General features: G+C 41.1%; 2 protein-coding genes across 3 annotated transcripts; one reads left to right on the top strand and one right to left on the bottom strand.

The window, feature by feature from the left end:
• The first annotated feature begins 770 nt into the window (after positions 1 to 770).
• Positions 771 to 19,123, top strand: disp2 (dispatched RND transporter family member 2). 2 transcript variants are annotated; one of them, XM_061743646.1, is made up of 10 exons: positions 771 to 1,006; positions 4,870 to 5,008; positions 6,074 to 6,351; positions 7,097 to 7,126; positions 7,232 to 7,355; positions 8,018 to 8,133; positions 10,750 to 10,865; positions 11,041 to 11,138; positions 11,971 to 12,129; positions 13,150 to 19,123. In XM_061743646.1, the coding sequence occupies exons 1-10, from the start codon at positions 912 to 914 to the stop codon at positions 16,450 to 16,452; spliced, it is 4,458 nt and encodes a 1,485-aa protein (XP_061599630.1). In that variant the 5' UTR covers positions 771 to 911; the 3' UTR covers positions 16,453 to 19,123. The 2 variants fall into 2 exon arrangements, with proteins under 2 accessions (XP_061599630.1, XP_061599629.1); XM_061743645.1 differs by having other exon boundaries at positions 7,094 to 7,126.
• A 601-nt stretch (positions 19,124 to 19,724) lies between these two features.
• LOC133462412 (pseudouridylate synthase RPUSD2-like) lies at positions 19,725 to 25,486 on the bottom strand. The gene is made up of 3 exons (XM_061743647.1): positions 24,850 to 25,486; positions 22,740 to 23,036; positions 19,725 to 20,737 (listed from the first exon to the last, which is right to left on the bottom strand). The coding sequence occupies exons 1-3, from the start codon at positions 25,420 to 25,422 to the stop codon at positions 19,916 to 19,918; spliced, it is 1,692 nt and encodes a 563-aa protein (XP_061599631.1). The 5' UTR covers positions 25,423 to 25,486; the 3' UTR covers positions 19,725 to 19,915.

Genomic DNA, 25,486 nt, shown 5'->3' with positions numbered 1-25,486 from the left:
GGAATAACTGTAAAGTTGAAATGAAATCATGCAAATCACTAAGTAAGTTTAAACAAATCTTTAAAAACACTACTCTTAATGGATACAAAATGGAAATGGACACATGAACTGACAGCCAATGACCAAAGTGCCTTGCTCAGCTGAACCACTTTTTCTTTTCTTTTATGCTTTTCTTTTGAAGTTGTGTGAAATGAAGAAACGGTAAAAACAGAACATTAGAAGGGGTAGGACTAGAAAAGTTTTTTGAAACTTCATCCTACACCCTTTCAAACAGGAAATATTTATTTACATATAGATTTGTCTCTTTAATTTGCTTTGTTTTGCTTATGGTTTTCTTTGTTGTTCTTTGTTTTTTTGTTTTTTTCGGTATATACATTTTATGCATTCTGATTATTTTGTTTTTGTTTTAACCTGTTTGAATAAATAAATAAATGAAATGAAAAATGAAAATAAATTAAATTATTAAACTGCTGATGTCACAGAGAAGCAGCAGATTTCACCTGATATGACCTCGCCAGGCTCGGCTAGGGCTCCACTTTCTATCCTTCTCTGCTCTCAGCAGCTGGAAGACACTAATCATGATAATGATAACTGACCAGCAGATGTAGCAGCTTTCAGTTTCGGGGGCACTGGTGCAAATCCGCAGCCGCTTGGTTGCTCCAGCACCGCGGCCGGTTGGACAGCGACCAGCGAGTCCTCAGCATCACGGCGGCTCAGCCAATCAGAGCGCAGCTCGGGCCAGCTCCATCCACACAGCGCTGGAGTAACAGCCCCAGAAACAAGCCCGTACCTTTGATCCTCCTGGACTCACTTTAGACGTATAGCGGCTTAGCTGTTTGAGATTCAACATGACTTGAAATGTTGAATTAACCTTTAGAAATATTAAATGTTACAAGCGAATCGGGAGGACAATGGACGCTTGCTCGGTAATAGGAGAAAGCACGGATGCGATAGTGATGGATGATTCTCCTGCAGATGAAAGGGACATTCAGCAGGCTTGCCAGAGGTGGGTTGTTGTTTTCAGGCTGGATTTCTCGTAAGCTCACCGTGGGACATGATTTATGAAAGAAAATGAATGATATTTACAAGGCGTGTAACACGCCCGCGGGTTTTACCTTTCTCTCGCCACAGAAAATATAAATCAGTGGGACTCCGTCAAGCAGATTATGCTTGAGGTAATTTGTTAAGGTAGAAAATAGGATTTCTGATGTTGTTATTTCAACAAAACAGATAGTGAATATGTGTGTCTGTTGCACACAACAGTTGCCAGCCAGCTTAGACTTATTTTAGCGTTATCAGGTAAAATATCATATTGGTTTTTCTGTCTCGCCTTTGAAAAACGTGTGCAGCAGGTGGCACAAATCAGGGCAGCTCACACAAACTGTGCACCTGTCCGAGGTTCGGTGATCCATCCATCTATCCATTATCTATACCTGCTTACACCTGGGATCACAGGGGTCTGCTGGACCCCATCCCAGCTGGCAAAGGGGATTCTGAGATCAGTGCCCTGGTCCTGCTGGGATCCAGCTGGTTCCGTGGGTGATGGATGTCACTCTGACACTTGCTTTGTTCTCCTCAAGCTTCCCAGCCCTGGTAAAAAATGGGAAAGTACGAAAAAATGTCACATTTGTGCCTCTTGAAATAATAATAATTAAAAAAAATCCTATATATAAAAAAACAAGATATATAGAATCATATATTGTTTGTTTCCTGATTTTAATTGCATGTAAAGCACTTGAAAGGTGCTCTATAAATAAAGGTATTATTTATTATTATATAGAAAATGTATGTATGTATATATATATATATATATATATATATATATATATATATATATATATATATATATATATATATATATATATATATATATATATATATATATATATATATATATATAAATAAATATAATATATATATATATATAAATAAATATAATATATATATATATATATATATATATATATGTAGAATAAAAAAAAGTCCTGTCTTGTCTTCTTCTTGAAGGCAGACTCTTGGTATCTTTCTTAAATTTAGTAATAGTCCCAAAGCTCTGTGCTTTAAGGGAGGTTCCATACAATGTGAGCTTTTGTGTTGTTCTTCGGTGTGAATGATTGTCAGTTTAGTAAATGTTTGAAGACGTGACATTGACTTGCATTCAGATGTGTTCTGTAAAAAGGGAGATAAACAAATGGAGAGATGGTTCGGCTGACAGCCTTTAGCCTCACATATATACATTCTAGTGTTTTTTTTTCAACTTTGTTTACTGCTGACACTCACTTTTGACTGGTAATGTACAACCTCCAACAAGGTACTTTACATTTACTGAGCCTACTTCTGCTGCATTTCAACTCAGATACAAGTTGTATCGTACTTGTTGCACAACTTTATTTTAACTTTAGAAACTGAGCTTCTAGAGTAGCAGCTCATAAAATTTGGTGTTTTCACTTAATCTCCCTGACAATAACCGATGTGAATGCAATAAAACCCCAAGGTTGTAGTTTGTGGTGAGATTAAACTGCCTGAATGAGAACATTTTCAACTCTCATTGGGACTTCACACTTTATAACCTTAGACAGGCTCTTAAAAGCACTTTAAAATGTATTTTTCATCACCTCGTCTCACACACACATGGTGCACAGGGTACCGAGCTGCCACTAAGAGCAACTTCTGGTTCAGATTCCCGAGAACATTTTGGCAGAAGTGATTTGTTGAAAACCCGCTTGTCTCCCTGAGCCTCAGCTATTCTGACATCAGTGCTCTCTGCCAGAGTCTTGTTATCACTCTAGGTGACTGGAGCAGCCTGGTGACACCTTCCTGGATCTATTTCTGTCATTTTATACTGAAATATTGATGACTTCCAAGTTCCTCTCCTTGTGTGTCTTTGTCTTTTGGCTGTGGATACTAATCTCGGAGGTCAGAACATTACTCAAAAACAGTGATGTAATGGCAGATTTAAGTGACAATAGAGCCATTCACAGATGGCGTTTATCATGTCATAACAAAACAAATGGCCTTAAGTTAGCTGGCAATATTGAATCAGATACTTTTGGGTGCTACTTTTTCACTTCAGTGCCTAAATTGGCTCATCTGGTTGACAAACGTTTTTTTCTGACAGCTGACGAGCACATTGTAGGGTATTTATCACTTAAATCTTATTACAGTTTAATTGTTGCATGAAGGCAAAATTCGGATTCAGATCTTCACCGAGCTTGACGATGAATCAGCTCTGCTCATACAGAGTGAGTTACCAATCTGGCAGACTCCTCATCATCTGTGCACCTCATTGCAGTATGCAAATAAAACTGTGTGAGGTCAATCAGGCTCTGGTGAGCTTCTATTTTGCCATGGAGACAAAATGGGAAGTGCGGTTGCATCCAGACTACCATGACATAACAAGCATTTGGCAGACAAAATAGAGCCCGCAATCGAGGCATGGAGACAATATTAGACAGTCGTTGAGGCACATTTGTTAGTAATTTCAGTGAGTTTTCACATACACAAAATTACACTGTAAAACAAGCCAGTTAAATTGTGTTAATATAGGACCTTGTGGTACAGTAACATTAGAGGTTGCTTTAGGCTTTTTTTTTTACATGACACAGACAAGGAGCCAGGATTAGTCATACAAAGTCGCTTTATTTGAGCAAAAACTGAACTAAAATTGCTGCAGAGATGGGACATTACAAAAGATAAACCATGGAGTGAAGAATAACCAACAGGATGGCAATTAACTAGCAGGAGACAGTGAGAGGAAAAGGAAGACAGGGAAGGAGGGTGAAAATATACACATAAGAAAAGCACAGCACACAAGCAAGAAAAGCAAGAAAAAACATGAGAAAACCAAGATCAGAATAAAAAAAACTTTGACAGTTTTCATAAACATTGGAGCAAAGTATAGAAAGTAAATTAAAAAAGAATATTATGGTGATTTGTTAGATAGCATGGGTGTGTTGTAGCTTGCACCGTTGCACCACAGGGTGAACATGTGTGTCTACTTTGCAACGACCTTCCTCAGTCTTCATGGGCTTTCTCATTGTACTCCACTTTCCTCCCACAGTCCAAAACTCGCATGTCAACGGCCGACTCTAAATTAGCCACGGTTGTCAGTCTGTGTTAAGTCTGTAACGGATTGGCAGCCCTTCCACATGCTGGGATCGGTTCCAGCTTCTCAAAACCATAAACAGGTGTGGGTGTAAGAACTGACTGTCTGATGGTTTTACAAATCGCCTGAAACCTGTAGATGCATGAAGTCTTCCTACCACACCATAAAAAACAGATAATGATCAGAGAATCAACAAACCTGTTTCATATTTGCTTTACTGCTTATATCTGTTGTTTTTTTTTTCTTTTTTTTTCTTAAATCTCGACCAAAACAGTAAACCCTTAAACTAGCCATCCATGGAGTGGTGTTATTAGTTATCAAGTACAAAGAGAGCTTGAAAGGATATTGAAAGCATGAAAGAGAAAAAGGCTCCAGGGTTGTTATTTCTGCAGTAATTACTCATGAGTCATCATATAATCTCATGTTAACTGTCCACGAGAGCCGGCTACCCCTCTACAAGTTGATGACATGGTGCCATGATGTGAAAATAGTCTTCAAATCTCCCTCTTCTTTTCTTTTTCTTATCTTCCCCTCCTGTTTTAATTGGGCCTTCAGGGGCTACAGTGTGTTACCCACAAATCCACTCTTTACCTCATTGTTTTGCCAAAGCCGAGCCAAGAAGTGTAGTTTAGAAACTGAGACGTCAGTCAGTGTTTAGAGTTTGGGTTTAATCTTTAACTACTCGCCGTCATCCCTTATGCGAGTCATGTATTCTCTCCTGTTTTTTGCATTTACATATTTTTATATTTCTTCTCTCCCACCAGTGAGATCCCCATGGTTTCTCTGTGCCCTCCCGACAGCTCTGCTGAGGCCCAGTTGACAGTCATCCAGTCCGGAGAGGAGCTCTGTGACAGCTGCAGCAGCCTTGGCAGGCCCTCTTCCTCCTTCCAACTTTATCACCAAGTACGCCTGAACCTGCTGTGCAGCATAGACATATGGAGGCATATTAAAATAGGTGCTTGACTTGGGAGGCAGGGCCAAGTGTTATCTATCTGTCAGTCAAAACCCGAATGAAGGTTGATATACAGTCACGTAAAAAAGAAAGTAAATCTTCTTTCAGTTCCACAGTGTTATGCACCAAATATAATAACAAAGGCCCTTGCCAAGTCTTAAAACTGATTTGAAACAAACCTTGAAATCAACAATAATTTATTACATTTGTTTATTTATTTCACAAAAAAAACATCTAAAGTGCAGAATCATTCTATGGACAAAAATAGATATACCACTTCGACTTCTATAGAAATAAGAAGTACGTAGAAATCAGGGGCACGTGATTAATTGATCAGCAGCGGGTTTGATTACCCCTAAAAAAACAGAGGTCTTGGCAGTTCGCTGGCCTGGCACATTCAGGTGTGTGTTAGCGCAATGCCAAGACTAAAAAAACACATTGGCATTGATCTTAGAGGAGTAGTTGTTGAGCCCATCAATCAGGTAAGGTTTACAGCTATTCATTCTGCTGTGAGTAACATTAGTTACCAGCAGAAACCATTGAAGGCAACAACCAAACTTCACAGAAGGGAACATCTCACCCTAAGTTCACCTCGAGATCACACACACACAAAATAAAAAGATCAAAATCCCAGAACTACGGACTGTACAGGCTTCTTTTAGCATCTCATAAATCAAACCATTTCTGTAACAATGTTCTTTGGAAAGACACGTGTTGGAGTGTTATAGTTATTTACAGCCCCACATTTGATGAAAACCAAATGCAGCATATGAACGCAAACGCCTCATACCAACTGTCAGGCAAGGCGGTGGGGGGGTAATGATCTGGGCTTATTTCTCAGACACGGCGTCATCTGTTGCTTTGGATCACTGGGTTTGACTGTGTTCCAAAATACTCAGGGTAGGGTAGGGAATATGGCCGTAAAACATTGGAAAAAGAAAGCGGGTGTATTCTTTACCTCTCGTGACCGTACCACCTTTTCTATATCTGACTTTATATCTTCTTTCCTCCTCTAGGTACCACAGTCTCTCCAGGCGGGAGCCTATGATTCACCACAGCCCAGGAAATGTCCCCACTGCCGCCATCACGGGCCCGCCAAAGCGCACGTCTGCCACACCTGTCATTCAAACGCAGCCAGTCATCATGCCGAAGGAGGTGTGGTGGTGAAAGTGGGACACAGCTGCGCTTGTGGCCAACAGGCGTCGTGTCACGGGGCGGTGAGATGTCACTGGCTGCACGGGTCAAATGAAAGGGGAGCACAGAAACCCAAGCAGCGTCATGTGGTGACAGTAAGGTGTGATTTGGAGAATTGACACTTATTATTCTTTAAATGGAACTCAATTGGCTTAGCTTAGCATTCCCTGAAATGAGTGGAAAGCAGCTAACATGGATCTGCTCAGCACTCGATACGATGACATGAATTTCCTTGGATAGCCCAAACATCAGTTTGTATTTTAGTTTTTGTAAATGAGTAGTCAACAAGATGTTATATGTAGTGATGGATAGTTCTTCTGGGAGGTGGATTTTCTTCTTTTAAATGAAATCAAGCCAGCTGTGACTTAATGTTGCATAAATTAAAGGAAGGTTTCAGAGTTTAATCAACCTGAGCTCTGTGATTATATATTAAAGAGAGAAAACTTTCACCAGGGACTAAACCAATATGGATTGAAGCAGTTTTGAATAAGACTGGAGTATGTGTTTGTACCAAAACACTCCTTACCATCCAATAATAGACCTATTTTAACTTCAGAAAGTTCCTTTACATTTGTATTCATCCATTTTCCTTCTGGGATTAATTAAGTATTATTGATTTGAAGTTTGAATTGAATATATAGTCTTTTGAGGATTAATGTGGTATCACGTTCTGCACTAATCCTCACATCTACTTCACATGAGCCAAAAAAACCAAAACAAAATAACTAGCTTTATTTTGTCAGTACAATTAAAGTGTTATCCTTTTCAAGTTTGTGTAAGTTTTTGTTATCAATCAGTTTTTGTAATAGTTTAGTATTGTTGATACCATTTTCAATTTTCAGCAGGGATGGGGGACTTTACAGCGTAATTCGAAAGTAAGTACTGAAAACCCCTTTAATGTCTTATTTTATTCTATTAATCACAGTTTAATGTTATGCTGTGCCACTTACTCTTCTTGTGTTGTGGTTTCCACATGGCAGCTATTCCCAGGTGATTGTGGACTATCCATTGGCAGTCCTGATGGGCTGTGCCGTGCTGCTTCTGGCGCTCTCACTGGCAGGGTTGTTCATCGGCCCGCTGCCAGACTTCTCTGATCCTCTGCTTGTGAGTAAGCTCTCTCCCTCTCTCTCTCCCTCTCACACACGCACACACACACAAACACACACACAATAGCAATCTGTAAAATGTAATCCTAAAACATGACTTGCTGTATTTCCAGTGTCATCCTCGGTCAGATCTACAATAGAAACCTCTGTCACCACCTCAGGCTGAGTCTTAATTATTGTCTCCTTTTATGACTCATGAGCTCAGCCGTATCCATTTACTTTGGTCTGAACTCACTTTCAATAAGCCGTGCTGAAGTAGATGATCTTTGCTGTCATCTTGATTAAATAAACCATCTGAACTTTAAAATGCATGCGTAAAGACTAAACATTTATTAAGAACTCCTACTGGAAATTGCAACATGCAGACCACAAAAAAACATCACTGATGACTGCTCTACACGTATCTACATGAGAAAATAAGGTGATTATACCAAAACTGAACAATTTCTCTTTTATGGAGCAGCTTTTTTTTCCAGAACATCACTCACTAACTAAGCAAGCAAATGCAGTTTTTTTTTTTGTTTCAATAATATTTTTTAATTTTTTGGAGAATATGATGAATAAAGGCAGCTGCTTCACTGTGGCATCAATGTCAATTTTGTGCAATTACCTTTGATGTGTATTTGCTTGTGAACCTTTATCTGTGCTATCTTTCTCCAGGGTTTCGAGCCGCGGGGTACCTACATTGGGGTTCGGCTGTCCAGCTTATCTGTTCTCCAGGACAACACTGGCCCGGGGAAAGCCCTATCCACTCTACCACAGCAGCTCAGTGAAAGGTCAGCAGATTCTTAGTGTAATGAAGAGCATCTACATGGGAAAACTGCATAGATGTAGGCGTTGCTTTCAACTTGAAAGCCGGAGATAAACTCCCTCCAAAAAACAAAATTATATAATATACTGTATATATATATATATATATATATATATATATATATATATATATATATATATATATATAGGTTGTTTTTTTGTTAGACTAATATTTCTCGAAAGTACAACCAAGCCCAACAGCTGAATCTTTACAGTAGAAACTAAAGTGTTATGTCAACACGGACTTGTTAGCACTTGCAGATTTAAAGGAGATACAACAGTTTCCTGAGGTCTTGGCAGTTCGCTGGCAGGTCAAAACATAATTTCTAGCATGGTCTCTTGTACAACAACTCCTCTTTCAACCAAGACTTCACACCTCTGTCCATAGCAGTCCAACAGCCTAAAGTGAGGTGCAGCTTAATGTTACAATGCAAACGTAAATGTGGATGCCCCCGGAGTTATTACAATCTGAGAGCCTGAGAAAATACAGTACACACGGAAACTGATATTGTACACTAATTTTCTTCATCAATAGTTTGGCCATTGAGTCCTCTTTTTGGCATGATGCCCGCATCATGTATTGACTGATCAAACCCAAACCATATTTCCCTGCTCTATAAATCTTCTTTGTTTTATTGGGGTTTTAGAGGTAAATAAAAAAAAACTGCATCTATAATGATCCATTATATGATGGTCCACTTTTCTTTTCCAAACCAAAGACACAAGAAAAGCTATGATCTACATACATATGAATATGTGAAAGCAGTGGAGACTGCATCACAGCTTTATTGCATTAAATTCTATTATATATACTTAAGTATAAAATGGTGGCTTACTATCAAAAGATTGCTCCACTGAGAAAGTTCATATTGACAGTTTGTAAAAAATATTGATCTGTGTACAAAGTAGAGGATCAGCTATTCAGTTCACGTAACCTTTATGGAGATTTTAAGTGTCAGCTCTCTGAACAGCAACTGTTTCCGCTCTTCAGGCATCGTTCCAACCAACAAAAGCTTAGACGTTTTTTTCCCCGCCATTCAGTCCAACAGAGAATCAATATAAAAAGTGCCTCTTCAGCTTCGTCCACAACAAAGGCTGCAAGAAACATTTCAGTTAAGATTAATGCCAGTTGTCCTCATCAGCCAGTGTCTTATCTGTCTTTTGGTCATGTTGCATCAGACAAGGAAAATCAGGATGTGTGTGACTCAGCTTGCCACTCGGCTCTTGGCCCACGCCACAGTAATTCTCTCGCTCTGATTACTTCAACTCTCTTCCAGCAAATCTTATGGCATGCAAAGTGAGACCTCTACAGACGGCCCAGCATGAGTTGATAAATCTGGTGTTTGACCAGACAAAAAAGCACACATGTTACTCCACTACTCACGGCTGATTGAATCACTCATCTCACCAAATTTGCAACTGAGTTACTGTGGGATTTACACCACGGTGTCTAAACTAGGGTCACGCAGACTAATGCTCTTGCTTTACTACTGTGTTCTTCTCAGGAGGGTGGTTTGGTACTGGCATGCCTATGTGCAAAGCTTTCCCCCTTCAAAGTTGGTTTCTTTTCTTGCTTTCATAAGCTACCATAACAAATCAGAGCAGAGGTGGCCCTTTCTATCCTCAACAGGACCCAGAACACCTTCTCTACAAACAGCACACCTAATCTGCACAAACCTTCACCTTTGAATCCATTTTACGTATCCTTTGCCATTATAATAGATTTAAATAAAAGGATCTGCTAAATTATTAGATGCAATTTGAACAAAAACGTTTATGGTAAGCCAGATACTAGCACATTTGGAAACATCTCAATAGCTAATGTTGCATGTCTGTTAGATATAGCAATTGTTTTCTAAAGGGAATATATTTTTTTAATATGTGGAATCATATGATTTTATTCATGAGTACTTTCCCACAGTTGACTGGAGTCGAAGCGCTCAGAGTTTGGAAAATCTCAGAGGAATTTTGATCAGGAGCTAGGCAAACTGCCAAGCTGTTTTGCTAACAAAATAAAGGCTACAGAGGCTACGGTTAAAGTGAATGTTGTATTACACATATTTTACGCCAAATTGTCTAAATACTATATGTCTAATGAGACCACTTTTGCACAAAAATATTTTTAACTACATTTCTTTCCCCCACATCTCATTTTGCAACATGTATTGCAGTATAATACAATACAACATTGCAGAGGTTCTTTACTAGTATTGCTTGTAATTGGAGACTAGAGTGATGCAAGGGAAGCTTATCTAATACAGTGTCTGCTTGATTAAATGAGTAGTATAAAATCTTTAAGGCTTTAGCTGTTTCACATGGTGAAAATCCTCATGCTTAGCTTCTCATCAGAATTCCTCCCTGATTTTCCAAATTTAGTGTAATGACTTCTGTCCAATAGCGACTACTACTGAGTCCTTCATAAAAAAAGCTGAAGACCTGTCAGTGCCGAGTTTATAGTTTGTTATGTTCTCCTCAAGTGGTGAAAAATAATTGACATGTCAGCCAGGATATTTTCATGTGTTTAAAAAACAACAACTTTAGTCTCATAATGCTTTGCCAATCTGGTTTTCTTCTGGTGCTAGATCTGAGGGGGTTGTCAGCAGGGAGACTAATGGCAGTGAGGAGTCATCCAAAAGTCGTACTAAGAGGATGCTGGCTTCAGACTCGTCTCTAGACACCTTCCTCTGTGATGTTCTGGGTGAGCAAATGCTGATCAGTTCAGCTCAGCTCTTTTAAAAACACTTTTTATTCACTGCATATAAACAGTTACTTTTGATTGGAGTTTGGAGATTTCTGACCATCTCCACAACCTGATGCTTCCCTGCTGCTCATTTTGTCCTTCTATCTTCAATCCTCTGCCTCTTGTCCTTCAGATGAGCGTCTGGCCCAGCTGGTGTTTCGATCAGAAAATTCAGCCAATCTCTGGAGCCTGAAGGCGATTCACGCCATGTGTGAGATAGAGCAATCCAGGGTTTGTTTTGATCTATTCCCTCCTTACCTTTCTTTGGCTTCTTCTTGCATTTGTCCTCTTACCCGGGGGGCAAGTCCCCTGTTTTCTTAGTGTGCTGCATTTGCCCTGCTATAAAAGGTAGTCCACCAGAAATAATATCTATGACCCAGTAGGAACACAACCTATATGGACTACCTGGCCAATTTTTTGCTGGAAATTCAATATGGCCGCCTTAATATTGGCCACTTATCAAAACATAGCTTGGTGATAACCTTTGAACCAAATGGGCTAGAAATGCAAACTTGGTGTCTGTTTCATGGTTTCAGAGCATGGGAAAACCATTGGAATACTTATTTTTATGATTGGGTGTATATGGACCTTTCATTTTTAGTGACAGCTAATTGTTATGTCAAATAGTCTGCTTTTTAAGCAATGTGAACACATTTGGTCAGTTTGAGCATTCATTTCTATGTTGTCAATATGGCTGCAGTCATAATAAATAATGTATGGTAATACATTTTAGCTCAGATTGTGGGCATGACTGCAGAAAAAACTGAGAAAAAGCCTACAATGTATCTTAAAGATTAAATTTTAATTAACTAAATAAAATAAACAAGATATGCAACACACAGACTTGCGATTTGGTGTGTCTGGACCCCAAATTTCTGTATTATCTAATCTTCAACCTCATGCTTATCTTTTTGTGTCACGCATAAGTTGCATCCTACACTGTAGGACCCCAATTCTCAAAAACATTAAAAATTCTGTTTCTACCATGTTATGTGAATTAATTGCTTTTCGTGAAATGGTTTCAAACCATGGGCATGATTTCAAAATAACTTTTGTGAATCAGATTCGCTCTCAGGCCAAGTTCCAGGACCAGTGCCAGCAGCATGTGAGGGTGGAAGCTGAGGGAACGTCCAGGAGCGGCTGTTGTCCCAGCTGGTCGCTGGGGAATTACTTGGCTGTCCTTTCCAATGCTTCCTGCTGCCTCAGCCTCACCTCACAGCAAGTACTGGAGCTTTATACTCATTTTGAGAATTAACCACAAGCAAATTAAATTGAATTGCAGATTAACTTATTTTTTTTTCTAAACCTCCCTTTGTTTTGGTGTCTTAAACTATTACAAAAGGTTTAGGAAATGATTGCGGTTGGTATAAAATACACTGTTGCATAATGTTTATTTGTCTTGTTAGATCATGATGCTAAATGCAAAAATTAATTATGTTTACCTGTCGCTATAAAGCTGTGGGCTATCTTCTGCAATGTTTATTGTGTATGAGTTTGGATATATATAAATGGTTAGTACCAAATTTGGCAAACCTTTAGTTACATAAATGCATTTGATCTTGCAACAGAATCTTTTTGTTGTTTTTGTTTTGTTTGTTTTTTACCTTCTACAATATCAAGTGGGGACACTAGGCCAGACAAATTAACAACATATCACGCTGTTTGAGTTAGAAAAGTAAAAACTGCCATGTATCTGTTGAAGTGGGGTAGACCTTTTCATTTAATTTTCATATAACCTGTGGTCGCACAGCTTCACAGAGCCTGACCAGCCATTCCCATTTACTTTGAGACAATTCACTCTCATTAAAATGGGTCTGGTAGGCTACCTGTTCTACCAGAGCATCCAAGAGCCACGAGTCAAAACAACCAAGATGGCTGCAGAACTGCTAATAACTCTTTGGATACGCAAATGTTTGCTTCAAACCTGAAAACAGTCACTAACATTTCAACTCCACTACATGCATCTTGGATGTCTTGTGTTGATGGGGGTTTGGTTGTTGCTCCCTCTATCTTGCAGGCTTTTTTTCTTTGACTGGTTTTATGCCTTCACAATGCAGAAGCAGTTTCTTCTGTCTTTGGTATTGGTACTGTACTAACCCCTGAAAATCAAAGTCATATCCAGATGGACCAGACTGGCTGGCCAGGCTAAGCTTCAGGCCATTTAGGGAAGGTGTAGAAGTGGGTGAAATAATCAGAGCAACTCAGTACCGTCTCTAATTACATCATCTGTCTTTCACAACAGGTTTCTGAGTCGTTAAGCCTTCTCCGGAAGTGTGCCCCACACTATCACCAAGGGCATCTCGTGGAGACCTGTGCTGACAGACCCGAACATGGCAGCTGCTCCTCTGTTCCCTCCCGCTGCAAACAATCGCATGTGGTGTTCCAAATCCTGCACTTCCTCGTTGACAAAGACTTCCTCGGCCCACAGACTGTTGAGTACCAAATCCCAACGCTGAAGTACAGTCTTGTATTTCTGCCCATCGTCAAAGGAGAGCACATGATGGAGATATACATGAAGAGTCTTGAAAGCAGGGGCCTCAGCCACAACAATACAACCATCACTGGCATAGACTTTGGCATCAAGAAGACCGTGTTCAAATACTACCTGGCGAGAGACTCAGTATACCCTGTCCTGGCTGTTGTATCCCTTTTGTTCACTATGGCTCTCTATCTGAACTCTGTCTTCATAGTAGCATTATCTGTGCTGGCTATCACAGGTTCGCTCCTCACCTCCTACTTCTTCTACAAAGTAGCATTTCGTTTGACTTTCTTTCCCGTGATCAACCTCTCGGCAGGCCTCATTCTCCTAGGAAGCTGCTCCAATCATGTTTTTGTTTTTGCTGACTTCTGGAATCTGCAGCTATCACAAAACCCTTCAGCCTCTCTGGGGAAGAGAGTTAACAGAGCTTTGCAGGAAGTCGGTTATTTGATTTCAGCATCAGGGTTAACCTCCAGCGCAGCATTTTGCGCGGGTTATCTCAGCAGCATCCCAGCGATCAGATGTTTCTCTATATACCTAGGAACTGCCTCTTTCATCAATTCACTCTTGGCCTTGGTGTGGCTCCCTTGCTCTTTCGTCTTGCGCGATCGCCACAGAAAGATTACATCTGTGTCGTCAACAGTGCAAGCATGGAAGCCCTGCTGCTCCAAAGACACCAGTGGCTTCTGGGATTCAAGTCCACGCAAGAGATGGCTCTTCACCATAGTAAAAAAGCTGAGAGAAATAAAAAAAGGTCTCGCAGACACCTATAACTTATTATTTCTAAAAATTCTGCCTTGTGGAGTGATAAAGTTTCGGTATATCTGGGTGTGCTGGTTTGCGGTATTGGCAGCAGGGGGCGTGTACATGTCCTGTGTTGACCCAGGCATGCAGCTGCCAACTCTTGACAGCCAGGTGATTCAGCTCTTCCGCTCAAGTCATCCATTTGAGAGATACGATGCTGAATACCGTCACATGTTTATGTTTGAAAGACAAAGAAATGGAGAGGATAAGCCTGTCACATTAATGCTTGTTTGGGGAGTCAAACCAACTGATAATGGGGATCACTTCAACCCAAGAAGCAATGGCTCGTTAATTCTTGACCCTGACTTTAACATGAGCCGACCTGAAGCTCAGGTTTGGTTGAGGGATCTATGTGGAAGAGTTCAGAACCAAAGCTTTTACTCCTCTCCATCACCTGAGGATAAAGATGTCACATTAGACAATATATGTCTTGTAGAGCAGCTGTTGCGCTGGGTATCTGTCAGACGGTGCTCAGAAAGCGATGATGCTCTTAATATCTGCTGTAATAGCATCCCCTTCCCCTACCCTCCCACATTTTTTGAGAACTGCCTTAGTATGATGCTGGCCGACAGGTATGCTGAGAGCCATCTGGCACACAGGGGAGGTCTGTACTTTGGACCAGACGGCAAGGTCGCTGCCCTTGTGTTGGCCTTCAAAACCACGTACCTGTACAGCTTTAATTTCACCAAGACCAGTGTTTTTTACAGAGAAATCCTGACATGGTTTAACAAAGAAATCTCAGGAGCACCACCAGGTCTGGAGAATGGCTGGTTCATCAGTCCCCTGTCTCTTTTTGATCTACAACAGTCTTTAAGTTCTGAGACTCTGGTAGTAGCTGGCTTCTCAGTTGCTCTTACGTTTGCTTTGTTTCTGTTAACCACCTGGAATATCCCACTGAGCGTATATGCCACTGTAGCTGTAGGGGGGAGTGTGTTTGTCACCGTTGGCCTACTTGTTCTCCTTGAATGGCAGCTGAGCAGCATTGAAGCTTTGTTTATATCTTCAGCTGCGGGATTGTCTATTGATTTCATTGCGGATTATTGCATATCCTATAGCTTAGCTCCTCATTCTGAGAAAATTGGAAAAGTTGCACACTCCACGAAGAGGATGGGATGCCCTGTAGCAATAGTTTCTGGTGCATTTTTCTTCATGGGAATTGTCATGCTTCCAGCCACAGCCTTACATTTCAGAAGGCTTGGGATTTTCCTATTTTTGGTGAAATGTGTTGCATGTGGATTTGCAACGTTTTTCTTCCAATCCATGTGCTGTTTTTTTGGACCCCAGAAAAATTGTGGGACGATAACGCTACCATGTTTTTCAGAGCAGACGGACGGCACGCTTACCTCTTGTTCTGAACCCTGTTCGTCATCTGCCTCAGCTGCCAATGGGGACTTTGGCAGATCCAGGGTGAGGAGGAGTTTTGACAGAGAGGCAGGTGGTTACCTCAACCCCAACCACCATCATCAGCAGCAACAGACAGGACGAGGGGGTGGTGTGAACCCGGGGGCAGAGCAGTACGAGCTGCAGCCATTGGCTTATCGGCTAAGTGACAGCTTTGAGAACAGCACCTGCACCAGTAAACTGTCCAACCGGCCCTCTGTGCTCTCTGATGAGATTGAGTACAGTGGGGGAGATGTGGGCAAGAATAGCGTGTATAAAGAGAGTGAAGAGATGTGCAGCCATCAGATCTGCCAGCCGCCACCAGCCCTGCAGACCTCATCTCCTTATAGAGAACATATCCTACGTCCAGTAGGCCTAGTGCAAGAAGATGCAGCTAGAAGTGAGCTGCTGTGTAAAACCTGTAGGGGTCAGTCAGTTAGAGCTAAACAGTGGAGCAATACATCCTACTCCTCATCATCAAGCCTCCTCAGTCACACACTAGAGACCACTGAGCAGCCATCTCACGGCAAGGCTCAAAATATCTCAAAGGAAAGTCAGTATCACTCTGAGGGGCCCCTCTCCTCCCATTCTCAAAGCTCCTGGGAGGGTCTGGAGGACTCCTGTGAAACATGTCTCAGTGACATTGAAGCAGGGTCTTCCAACCTGCAGGAACAAGATGGGGAGGCAGAGGTTCAGCTAAAACCGGGACACCTCAATGGGAAGAGAGATACACTTCGACTCTCTCTGAAAGAAACCGTTTATGAGTCTTGCGGTAAGGACCGCACCAGTCGGAGTGAAGAAATGGTAATTTTGCCAAACAGTAAGCCTGACTTACCAGACGTTTGGATAAAGCGAGATGGACAAACAGAAGCAACATGCTGAGAAATGACGGGGGAAACTTCTGCAAACACTGTGCATTCATGTTTGAAACTTAAAGGAGCTTGAGGCAAGAATAAGAAATGAGACTCATTAGCGCCACGACGACCGTCGGGGGTACTGCAGCCAACAGCGAAGCCGGCACGGGAGAACGCGCATGCAGCGTCATTTGACGTCACATCCGCAGGACAGCCCGGGAAATTCCGGCCCGGAATTGCAGCACATTTTGCAGCACACAGCCTGTTCAAGGCAACGGAGAGATACACTAGAGGGCTCATTCTTTTTGGTTTGGAACGCTTCATCTGACATTATTACTAGAAAACTTAAAACATATACGCATTTTTTTCATAAATCCTGCCTCAAGCTCCTTTAAGTGAAATAAATATTTTACTTAATAAATGAAATAGATGTTTGTATAATACTCAAAGGAAATATAAGCCAACTGCAAATTGAACTAGTGAAAGCATGTTTGTCTAATGTTGCCGTTAAGGTTGTGTCATTGTCTTTTACAAATTAGATCACAGCATGGGCGTTTCTTTAGAAAAGGCTTAAATCAAAGCGTGAGTTCTCACTCAAGCAGAGGAGAGCGAACGCTTTCTGTTCAGCTACGACTTTCACCACCTGAAATCAAAGCTGCGGCATGTCATTAACATAGAAAGCATCTTTAATACACCTGCTGCCTCTTGAATTTACTTTGTGCCTGGGACTTTTTTAACTTCTGAGCCTGTGCACTCTGCAAAGCCTGGTTTTTAACAGCTATAGTACAGTGTACAGTGTAAACTATGCGCACCATGCTGGAACTCCCAACAAGCCTTGTTTTACTCATGGATTTGGGTCTATAGTTATCGACCGAGCCCTCCCAGTTCATAATATGGATCCTCTTGAAAAAAAGAAACAAAATGTTACAAATTTAAAAATCAACTTCAGTGGACTCTGATACAAATATTTTGAAGTCTGGCTTTCCCGTTTATCACCAACTGCTCATTTTTATCAAGGTTTCAATAAAACTGAGGAAAAAAAGATCAGTTTAGTAATCAGAAATCCATAGTTTCTGAGAATATTTGGAGTATAGTTTTAAGAATTTTTTCCAATCTAAACTCCTGAGATTGTTGGCATGAAAATACCAAATATAAATGGGACAAACTGATATAAAACTGCATTGCGCGTACCTGTATGACACATAATTTTATACACACATTTCAGTTACTTTCACATCTAGAGAAGCAAACAACTGCCATTTAACTCCTGTCAGTTTTGCACTCTGTTGTGATGTGTCCAGTTAGTTGTTTGTAACCATGCAATCAGAGGCTTACAATCAGAAGCAGGGTGTCATTTGTGGTGTCATGGCCTGCTTTTATGTTTCACTGTCAAGTTAAAAGTCATGCTCTTTAATGAAGTTTCAAAAATAATGTTTACTTACTGTATGTACAGATTTTAAGAGTGGAAAATGTTTTCTATTACAGATATAAAACATGATATATGTTTATATATGTTGGGCACATTGAGGTGTATATACTATTCCATGGTCAAGGATGTCAGAGTATACTTTAATTTTGGAATAATAGTAATAATAATAGTAATAATGAAAAAAAAATCATTTTATATTTTCCAAAAAAAGCTAATATAATATTCTGAGCTGCTGCAGCTAGCTTGGCCGCAGATATTCTCTCTCATCGAATAGGTCTGGCGCCCATCCCATCCCCCCCCACTTCCACCAGTACAATTGTAAGGAGGCGGGGGTAGGGGCGGGGTTTATGCACTTTCACAGGAGCGTCCAAATGCCACTATTCAAAACAACCAAAATGGCTGTAAAATTGCTAATAACATGGATCTACAAAGTTTTACTGCAAAACTGACAACAGTCACTCACTGCAGTTCAACAGCCAGCCTTGATAACATCTAAGTGAAACTGATGAGAGATGCATAAAAAGAAGGTAATTGCACAGACAATGTGTTGCAAGCCTCTTCTGGTTTTCTAAACCTATTTTTTTTCTTAAAGTTCTATAATATATATAATGTTGGCATCAATGCAAAAGCCTGTGGTGTTGTTTACCATACACGATGAAAACTGAAATCAAATACTTGGATTTCTTAAGTGTACCTTTTAAATGATCACTGTGCACCTACTCTGGATTATTTTGTGTAGTAAGACTGTCTCTCATGTGGACACACGGACAATATCCTATTTGGGATATGATTAAAAAGGCAACTAATACTGCCTGAACTGGATTGTCCACACATTGTCAGCAGTTTGTGTAAAAACTTAAACACCCTTTATCTTCAGACCATCCCACTGCTAAAATGTAATCACCTGGTTCTGTGCAGCTCAGTATTTATGACATGAACAGTAAGTGCCAAATGTCTTGTTTTAGAGTGAAAGTGTATGATTTGTGCAAAGTAAAAGGAGATATATTTATGGTCCGTTATGTGATGTTAAGTATGAAACTCAGAGGTTTTGAAGTGGCAGTGACGGTGGTTCAGCATGATGACCTTGATAATATCTTCATGAAAAGTGCATATGAGCAGGTTTTTTTCCATCATTGAGTGTACAGTGACTAACTGTCAATGAGTCTTCACTTTAAATCACTCAACAGAAACAACACAAAAGAAATCAATCATAGGCTTCGAGGTCACCACCACCACCATTATATACCACTGTCAGTGATGTGAACTTCTTGAAAGAATAAATAAAAAAACTCTTATTTTCCAGCAGATTGTCTCTGAATTTATTTCAAATCTTTGCTGTTATAACTGACAATGTAAGGTTTCAAGGATGGCATTAAATTCAAGCGGCCCTTCAAGTAAAATAAGAAAGCCTTCTATATTAAATGCTAACAGCAGCAAAAATGTCAAAGAATTTACTGCCACCTTCAGAGAACGTACTGAGGAACCGAGAATAGCAAAATAAAAGCATTAAAAAAAAAACATTCAAAGGATTTCTGGTCACAGACGCATCTTGGTGCAGAGAAAACAACCTCTGCATCAATACGAAGAAGACCAAGGAGATGATGGTGGACTTCAGAAGGGGCAGACCTTACCTGGACCACCAACACTTCCAGCCTGGTCAGGAAGGCACACCAGTGGCTCTACTTCCTAGGGAGGCGGAGGCGTGCTGAATTGGGGAGCTCAGTCCTGGCCTCCTTCCACAGATGTGTGGGGGAAAGTGTCCTGTACTCCTGCATCACCGTCTGGCACAACAAAGCTCTGCAGAGGGTGGTGAAAGCTGCACAGAGCGCTGTGGGACACAGCCTAGCCACCACCACGGACATTTAAAACGGGCCTCCTGCATCATGAAGGATTATTATATTTTTAGTATTCATTTATTTTTTAATTTTTATTGTATTTGTATATACTTTTTCTTTTTTGGAGGGGCTTGCTCTGGGACCAGGGAAACAAATTTCATTCTATGCCATGTCTAACATATGCTGGAATGACCATAGCAACTCCTTGAATCATTGAATCAAAGCTACTAGTCCTCTTCCTCCCAGTCCTCTTTGGCCCACACAGGTAAACAAGTGGAATATTCAAAATCAGGTCCTTTGTAGCGTAAAGCATGGAGATACATGATGAGCTCCTTCTTCGTGGGGTCCGGTCGCACCAGTTTACACTCACTACACAGGTGGTCTCGAGTCCCTGAAGGAGTTTTCTGAGCCGAGTCGGCTGCATCGCTTTGATTTCCATTTGATGTTGCTGGTGAAGGATTCTCTGGTTCTTTATTCCAGGTGTTGTTAGTGTTCACATTTACACTTTCACAGCCATGTAGCTTTTTGTCACCATCACAAGAACCTACTTGTGCCTCACAACTTCCTCCACTCTTGTCACGTTCAGAGGAGCCATCGGACTTTTCATGTGAGTCTCCGTGTTTTTTCCCCTCCTCCCTCTTTCCCTCTGTGCAGTCATCTGTGATATCAAGCAGGTGTGAGCTCTCCTGTGAACGATGCTCCTCTACCAAGGCCTGCAGCAACTCCTCATTGCACTTCTCCACAAGTCCCCTCTTACCCCTGTGAGGACCCCAGGCTGAGGAACCGTAGATGGGATCGTTGAGGATGGGGAAGCCCAAGTACTGGAGGTGAACCCTGATCTGGTGGGTCCGGCCAGTGAGGGGCAAGCAGCGGACTACGCTTGTTCTACCATTGAAGCTGAGCCGCTGGAAAACAGTTCGGCACTCCTTTCCCTTTGGGTCAACTCTGCAGAGGCCAACTCTGAAGGAAACATCCAGAATAGACTCCTCGCAGATGACTTCATCCTCAGGAAATTCACCTTCCACTCGACATACGTACTCCTTTTCAAGCTGAAGAGGAGAGAAAATGTTATTGTATTTTATCAAGCCGATAACTTTTTTTTGGTGTCACAAAAAGAACTGGACCTTCTGTGGTGTCACAATTACGTTTTCAGAAGAGATGATTTCAAGCCCTTTAGGGGACCACTGAGCAACAGTGTATTAGGAGGAGTTGACTCCGCTCAGCCCACACGCCCACCATAGCTCTGGATATACAAGTGAGAATATACAACGGAGTGTGTGTCCTACACTTCTGGTCCAAGGCCTGGGATTATTTTTGCTTTCCACAGGACATTTGCGTACTGTGTTTGGATGCATCTGAAATACGAAGCACTGACTGCGCGGTGAATTTCATGACTGAAGACAGCAATGATGATTTTTTTCTCCCATGTCCTCCGATGTGTGCGGAAAAAATAACAAAAACGCTTTCACTGTTGCCCTAACTCCATTGGCTAGGCTCTAGCAGTGGAGGAGCAGTTTGATAAGGTCAGGGTTAGGCTGACGCACGTGTGGAAAAATTTAAAATCCTCCAACTTTTAATGGAGGCAACACAATCAATGCAACGCACACTACCCACAATTCATTTTGACATCCAACGCTGCTGTCTAGGAATGGGTGATATTTTACCGTTCACGATATACCGTCAAATAAATTCCTCACGATAAGAATTTGTCATCTCGCGGTAAAAACGATAAATTCCCATTGATGACGTTTTTGTGTAAAGATGATTTATGGTTCTGTGTTAAATCCACGCACAACGTACGGGAAGGAAGGAAGGAAGGAAGGAAGGAAGGAAGGAAGGAAGGAAGGAAGGAAGGAAGGAAGGAAGGAAGGAAGGAAGGAAGGAAGGAAGGAAGGAAGGAAGGAAGGAAGGAAGGAAGGAAGGAAGGAAGGAAGGAAGGAAGGAAGGAAGGAAGGAAAAAATGAGGGAAGGAAGGAAGGAAAAAATTAAGGATGGTTCTGTGTTAAATCCACGCACAACGTACGGGAAGGAAGGAAGGAAGGAAGGAAGGAAGGAAGGAAGGAAGGAAGGAAGGAAGGAAGGAAGGAAGGAAGGAAGGAAGGAAGGAAGGAAGGAAGGAAGGAAGGAAGGAAGGAAGGAAGGAGAGAGCAGGAGGAAAGAAGGAAGGAAGGGAAAAAGAACGATAAATTCCCATTGATGACGTTTAGTAGCATTTAATATTCTTTTACAGCAGTGATTTGGCTCCAAAGACTGAATGTGGTGATAGATTTATAGTTACAAAGGTGGAGTTGAATTGGTATTTTTTTTATCGTCATTTTTATCGTTATCGGGATAAATGCCAGAAATTATCGTGATACATTTTTTAGTCCATACCGCCCATCCCTACTGCTGTCTGAATCCAGCCTTATCACAAATTTAGCTATTTTAGCTTGGCCATGCTCACGCTAAGATATGATGCTAACTAACATTACCTTCCAGTCACTCTGATCAAATCTTTCTATCAACCCTGGCTTTCGATTTCACTCCCAAATATGTGAAATGTGTACTGCTGAACCTGAAACAAGGATCAATTGGGCTTTGACTGACCAACTCTAGGAGCCTCTGATATTTTGCCAACCTATAGGCTATATTTAAAATAAGTACTAACAGAGCTGAAACGAGGACTGACGGAGCTCCAGTAAAGAACCTCCAGGATCCTCAAATAGCTGATGTGTGGTTAACAGAATCTGTCCAGCCATCCTCATTTCTGATGTTGTGACCAGAAACATTTGACACTTGTATGGAGTAACAAACCCATGCCCAGTTAAATGACTGCAACCCTGCAGTTCCCAAGGCTTCATAACTGCTGGATCCCTGCGGCGTGATGAACATAGTTGGTCAATCTGAAGGGATGAAGGCCAGGCAGGAGCCCAGAACCCAGCTGTGGTAAAGCCCCAGGAACTGCAAAGGCTGCGGTCAATTAGTTAGCCTCTTCCTTGGACTGTTTCAGGGCAACCCACGCCCAGATGCAGTGGTCTGTCACTACAGAAAACAAAACCTTCCTCAACATACCTGTCTGTCTCTCACCAACTTATCCAGCTTCTGGGATGTCTCAAGCGTCCGGGCAAACAGCAGGACTCCAGAGGTGAGCCTGTCCAGTCTGTGGACGGTATGGAGCTCAGAGATGCCCCGCTCTTTACCAAGGATGAAGATCACCGTGTTGTGGCGGAAACGACCACATGGGTGAACAGGGATGGAGGCGGGTTTGTTCACCACCAGCACTTCACCATCATCTGCAAGGATCTCTAGAGGCGTGTCAACCACAGGTGGCTCATGGCGGTGCACGGTGTTCCTCATGACGTCTTTATCCTGTGGAGAAAATAAAAACACATTTAGCTTCTCACGGACTGACATCATGATGAAGAGAAGACCATCTAAAATTAGGTTTATGTAAACAGAGAGGAAGAGACCGGACAAAGTGGTGAAAAAAGCCGGCTCTGTCCTGGGCTGCAGTCTCCATCCTGTGGAGGTGGTGGGGGAGAGGAGGATGGTGGCTAAGCTGTCATTCATCATGGACAATGTCTCCCACCCCCTTCATGAGACTGTCAGAGCCCTGGAGAGCTCCATCAGCGACCGGCTTCATCACCCGCGATGTGTCACTGAGAGGCATCGCAGGTCCTTCCTCCCCGCTGCCATCAGACTCTACAACCAGGCCTGCTCTCAGTCTACCTCATTAACATCCTACCTGCTTTTTTTTTGCACGCTTTCTTTCTCATACTGCACCACTTTTATTTTCATTCTAATGTATATAGTGTATATATTTTGTAAGTATATATTTTTTACTTTTTTACCCTTTCCCTGCATGTGTGTGTTGAGTGTACTGCTGCTGCACAAAGCGAATTTCCCCACTGAGGGAGGAATAAAGGACAATCTAATCTAAAAAAGTTTTATCCATCATATTACAAACTTCCTTTAATCTAGACCAGGGTTCGGCAACCCAAAATGTTGAAAGAGCCTTATTGGACCAAAAACAGAAAAAACTAATATGTCTGGAGCCGCAAAAAATGAGAAGTCTTGTATTAGAATGAAGGCAAATGGCGAAATGTCGAGAAAAAAGTCGAAATGTTGAGAAAAAAGTAAAAATGTTGAGAAAAAAGTCGAAATGTCGAGGAAATAGTCAAAATGTTGAGAAAAAAGTCAAAATGTCAAGATTAATATTGAAGTACAATCTCGAGAAAAAAGTCGAAATGTCGAGAAATAAGTTGAAATGTCGAGAAAAAAGTTGAAATGTCGAGATTAAAAAGGAAAGGAAAAAGGAAGAAAAAAAGAAGAAAAAAAAAAAAAAAAAAGAGAAAGAAAGAAAGACAAAAAACAAATATGTCTGGAGCCGTAAAAAATGAAAAGTCTTGTATTAGAAGGCAAATGGCAAAATGTCGAGAAAAAAGTCGAAATGTTGAGAAAAAAGTCAAAATGTCGAGAAAAAAGTCAAAATGTCGAGAAAAAAGTCAAAATGTCGAGAAAAGTCGAAATGTCGAGGAAATAGTCAAAATGCCACGATTAATGTTGAAGTACAATCTCGAGAAAAAAGTCGAAATGTTGAGAAAAAAGTCGAAATGTCGAGAAAAAAGCTGAAATGTCGAGAGAAAAAAGCTGAAATGTCGAGATTAACAATGAAAGGAAAAAGGAAGAAAAATAAGGAAAAAAGAAGAAAAAAAAACAAAATAAAAGAGAAAGAAAGACAAAAAACAAATATGTCTGGAGCCGTAAAAAATGAAAAGTCTTGTATTAGAATGAGGCAAATGGCGAAATGTCGAGAAAAAAGTCGAAATGTTGAGAAAAAGTCAAAATGTCGAGAAAAAAGTCGAAATGTCGAGAAAAAAGTCGAAATGTTGAGAAAAAAGTTGAAATGTCGAGGAAATAGTCAAAATGTCGAGAAAAAAGTCAAAATGTCAAGATTAATGTTGAAGTACAATGTCGAGAAAAAAGTTGAAATGTCGAGATTAAAAAAGGAAAAATGAAGAAAAATAAGGAAAAAGAAGAAGAAAAAAACAAGAAAAAAAGAAAGACAAAAAGGAAAAAAAATATTCCCCTCTTACAATGTATAATTGGAAGTTTAAACTTTTAGAAACGGGCATAATAAAAGATATAAATTATATTAATGAACATTATTTACAGAACTGACCCTGAGAACAAAGCTTAGGTCCTCCACAGGTGTCTCGTTCATCCTGATACGACCCTCTTTGGCAACCTTCAGATAATACTCCATAGATTGACTTCTAAACTCGTTTTTAAACACCTCCTCCAGGGTCTTCCCAATCCACCGACCTTTGCAGTGGGTTTTAAAGTCAAAGTAGTAGGGGAAGACCTTCCTTAGCCCCCCCTCAAAGTAGTAGGACGTCTCATTGAAATGCTCCTGGTTGAAGCTGACCCCCGGGTTGCGCTTCTGCGGGGGTGGGATGTATCTGTCGCCCGGACGGAGCTTCTTCCCTCCCGCTCCTCTCCGCTTCTTGCCCTTAACACTCGTCTCTGGTTCGTCAGTGTCGTGATTTTTGCGTTTATCACATTTTGTCGCCAAGTCCGACGATTTCTCTGTAGCAGCAACTGAGTTCTCCACAGATGTCTGCAGGCATCGAGGACGAGCAAGAAACGGGTGAACGCTCTTCAAAGACGAAATTATTCCAGTTGCGAGCCTTTTAAAACAAGTTTGTCCTGATAAATAAACCCGTACACCTCTCACCGTTGCAATAACATGCATTGTTGACTAGAAGACTAAAGCCTGAATTATGGTTCCGCGTTAAATCGACGCAGTACCTACGGCG

Source organism: Cololabis saira, chromosome 16 (assembly GCF_033807715.1).
Source record: "Cololabis saira isolate AMF1-May2022 chromosome 16, fColSai1.1, whole genome shotgun sequence".
NCBI classification, from domain to species: Eukaryota; Metazoa; Chordata; class Actinopteri; order Beloniformes; family Belonidae; genus Cololabis; species Cololabis saira.
Note: the sequence above shows the minus strand (reverse complement) of the source record. Positions and strands in the feature narration are given on the sequence as shown.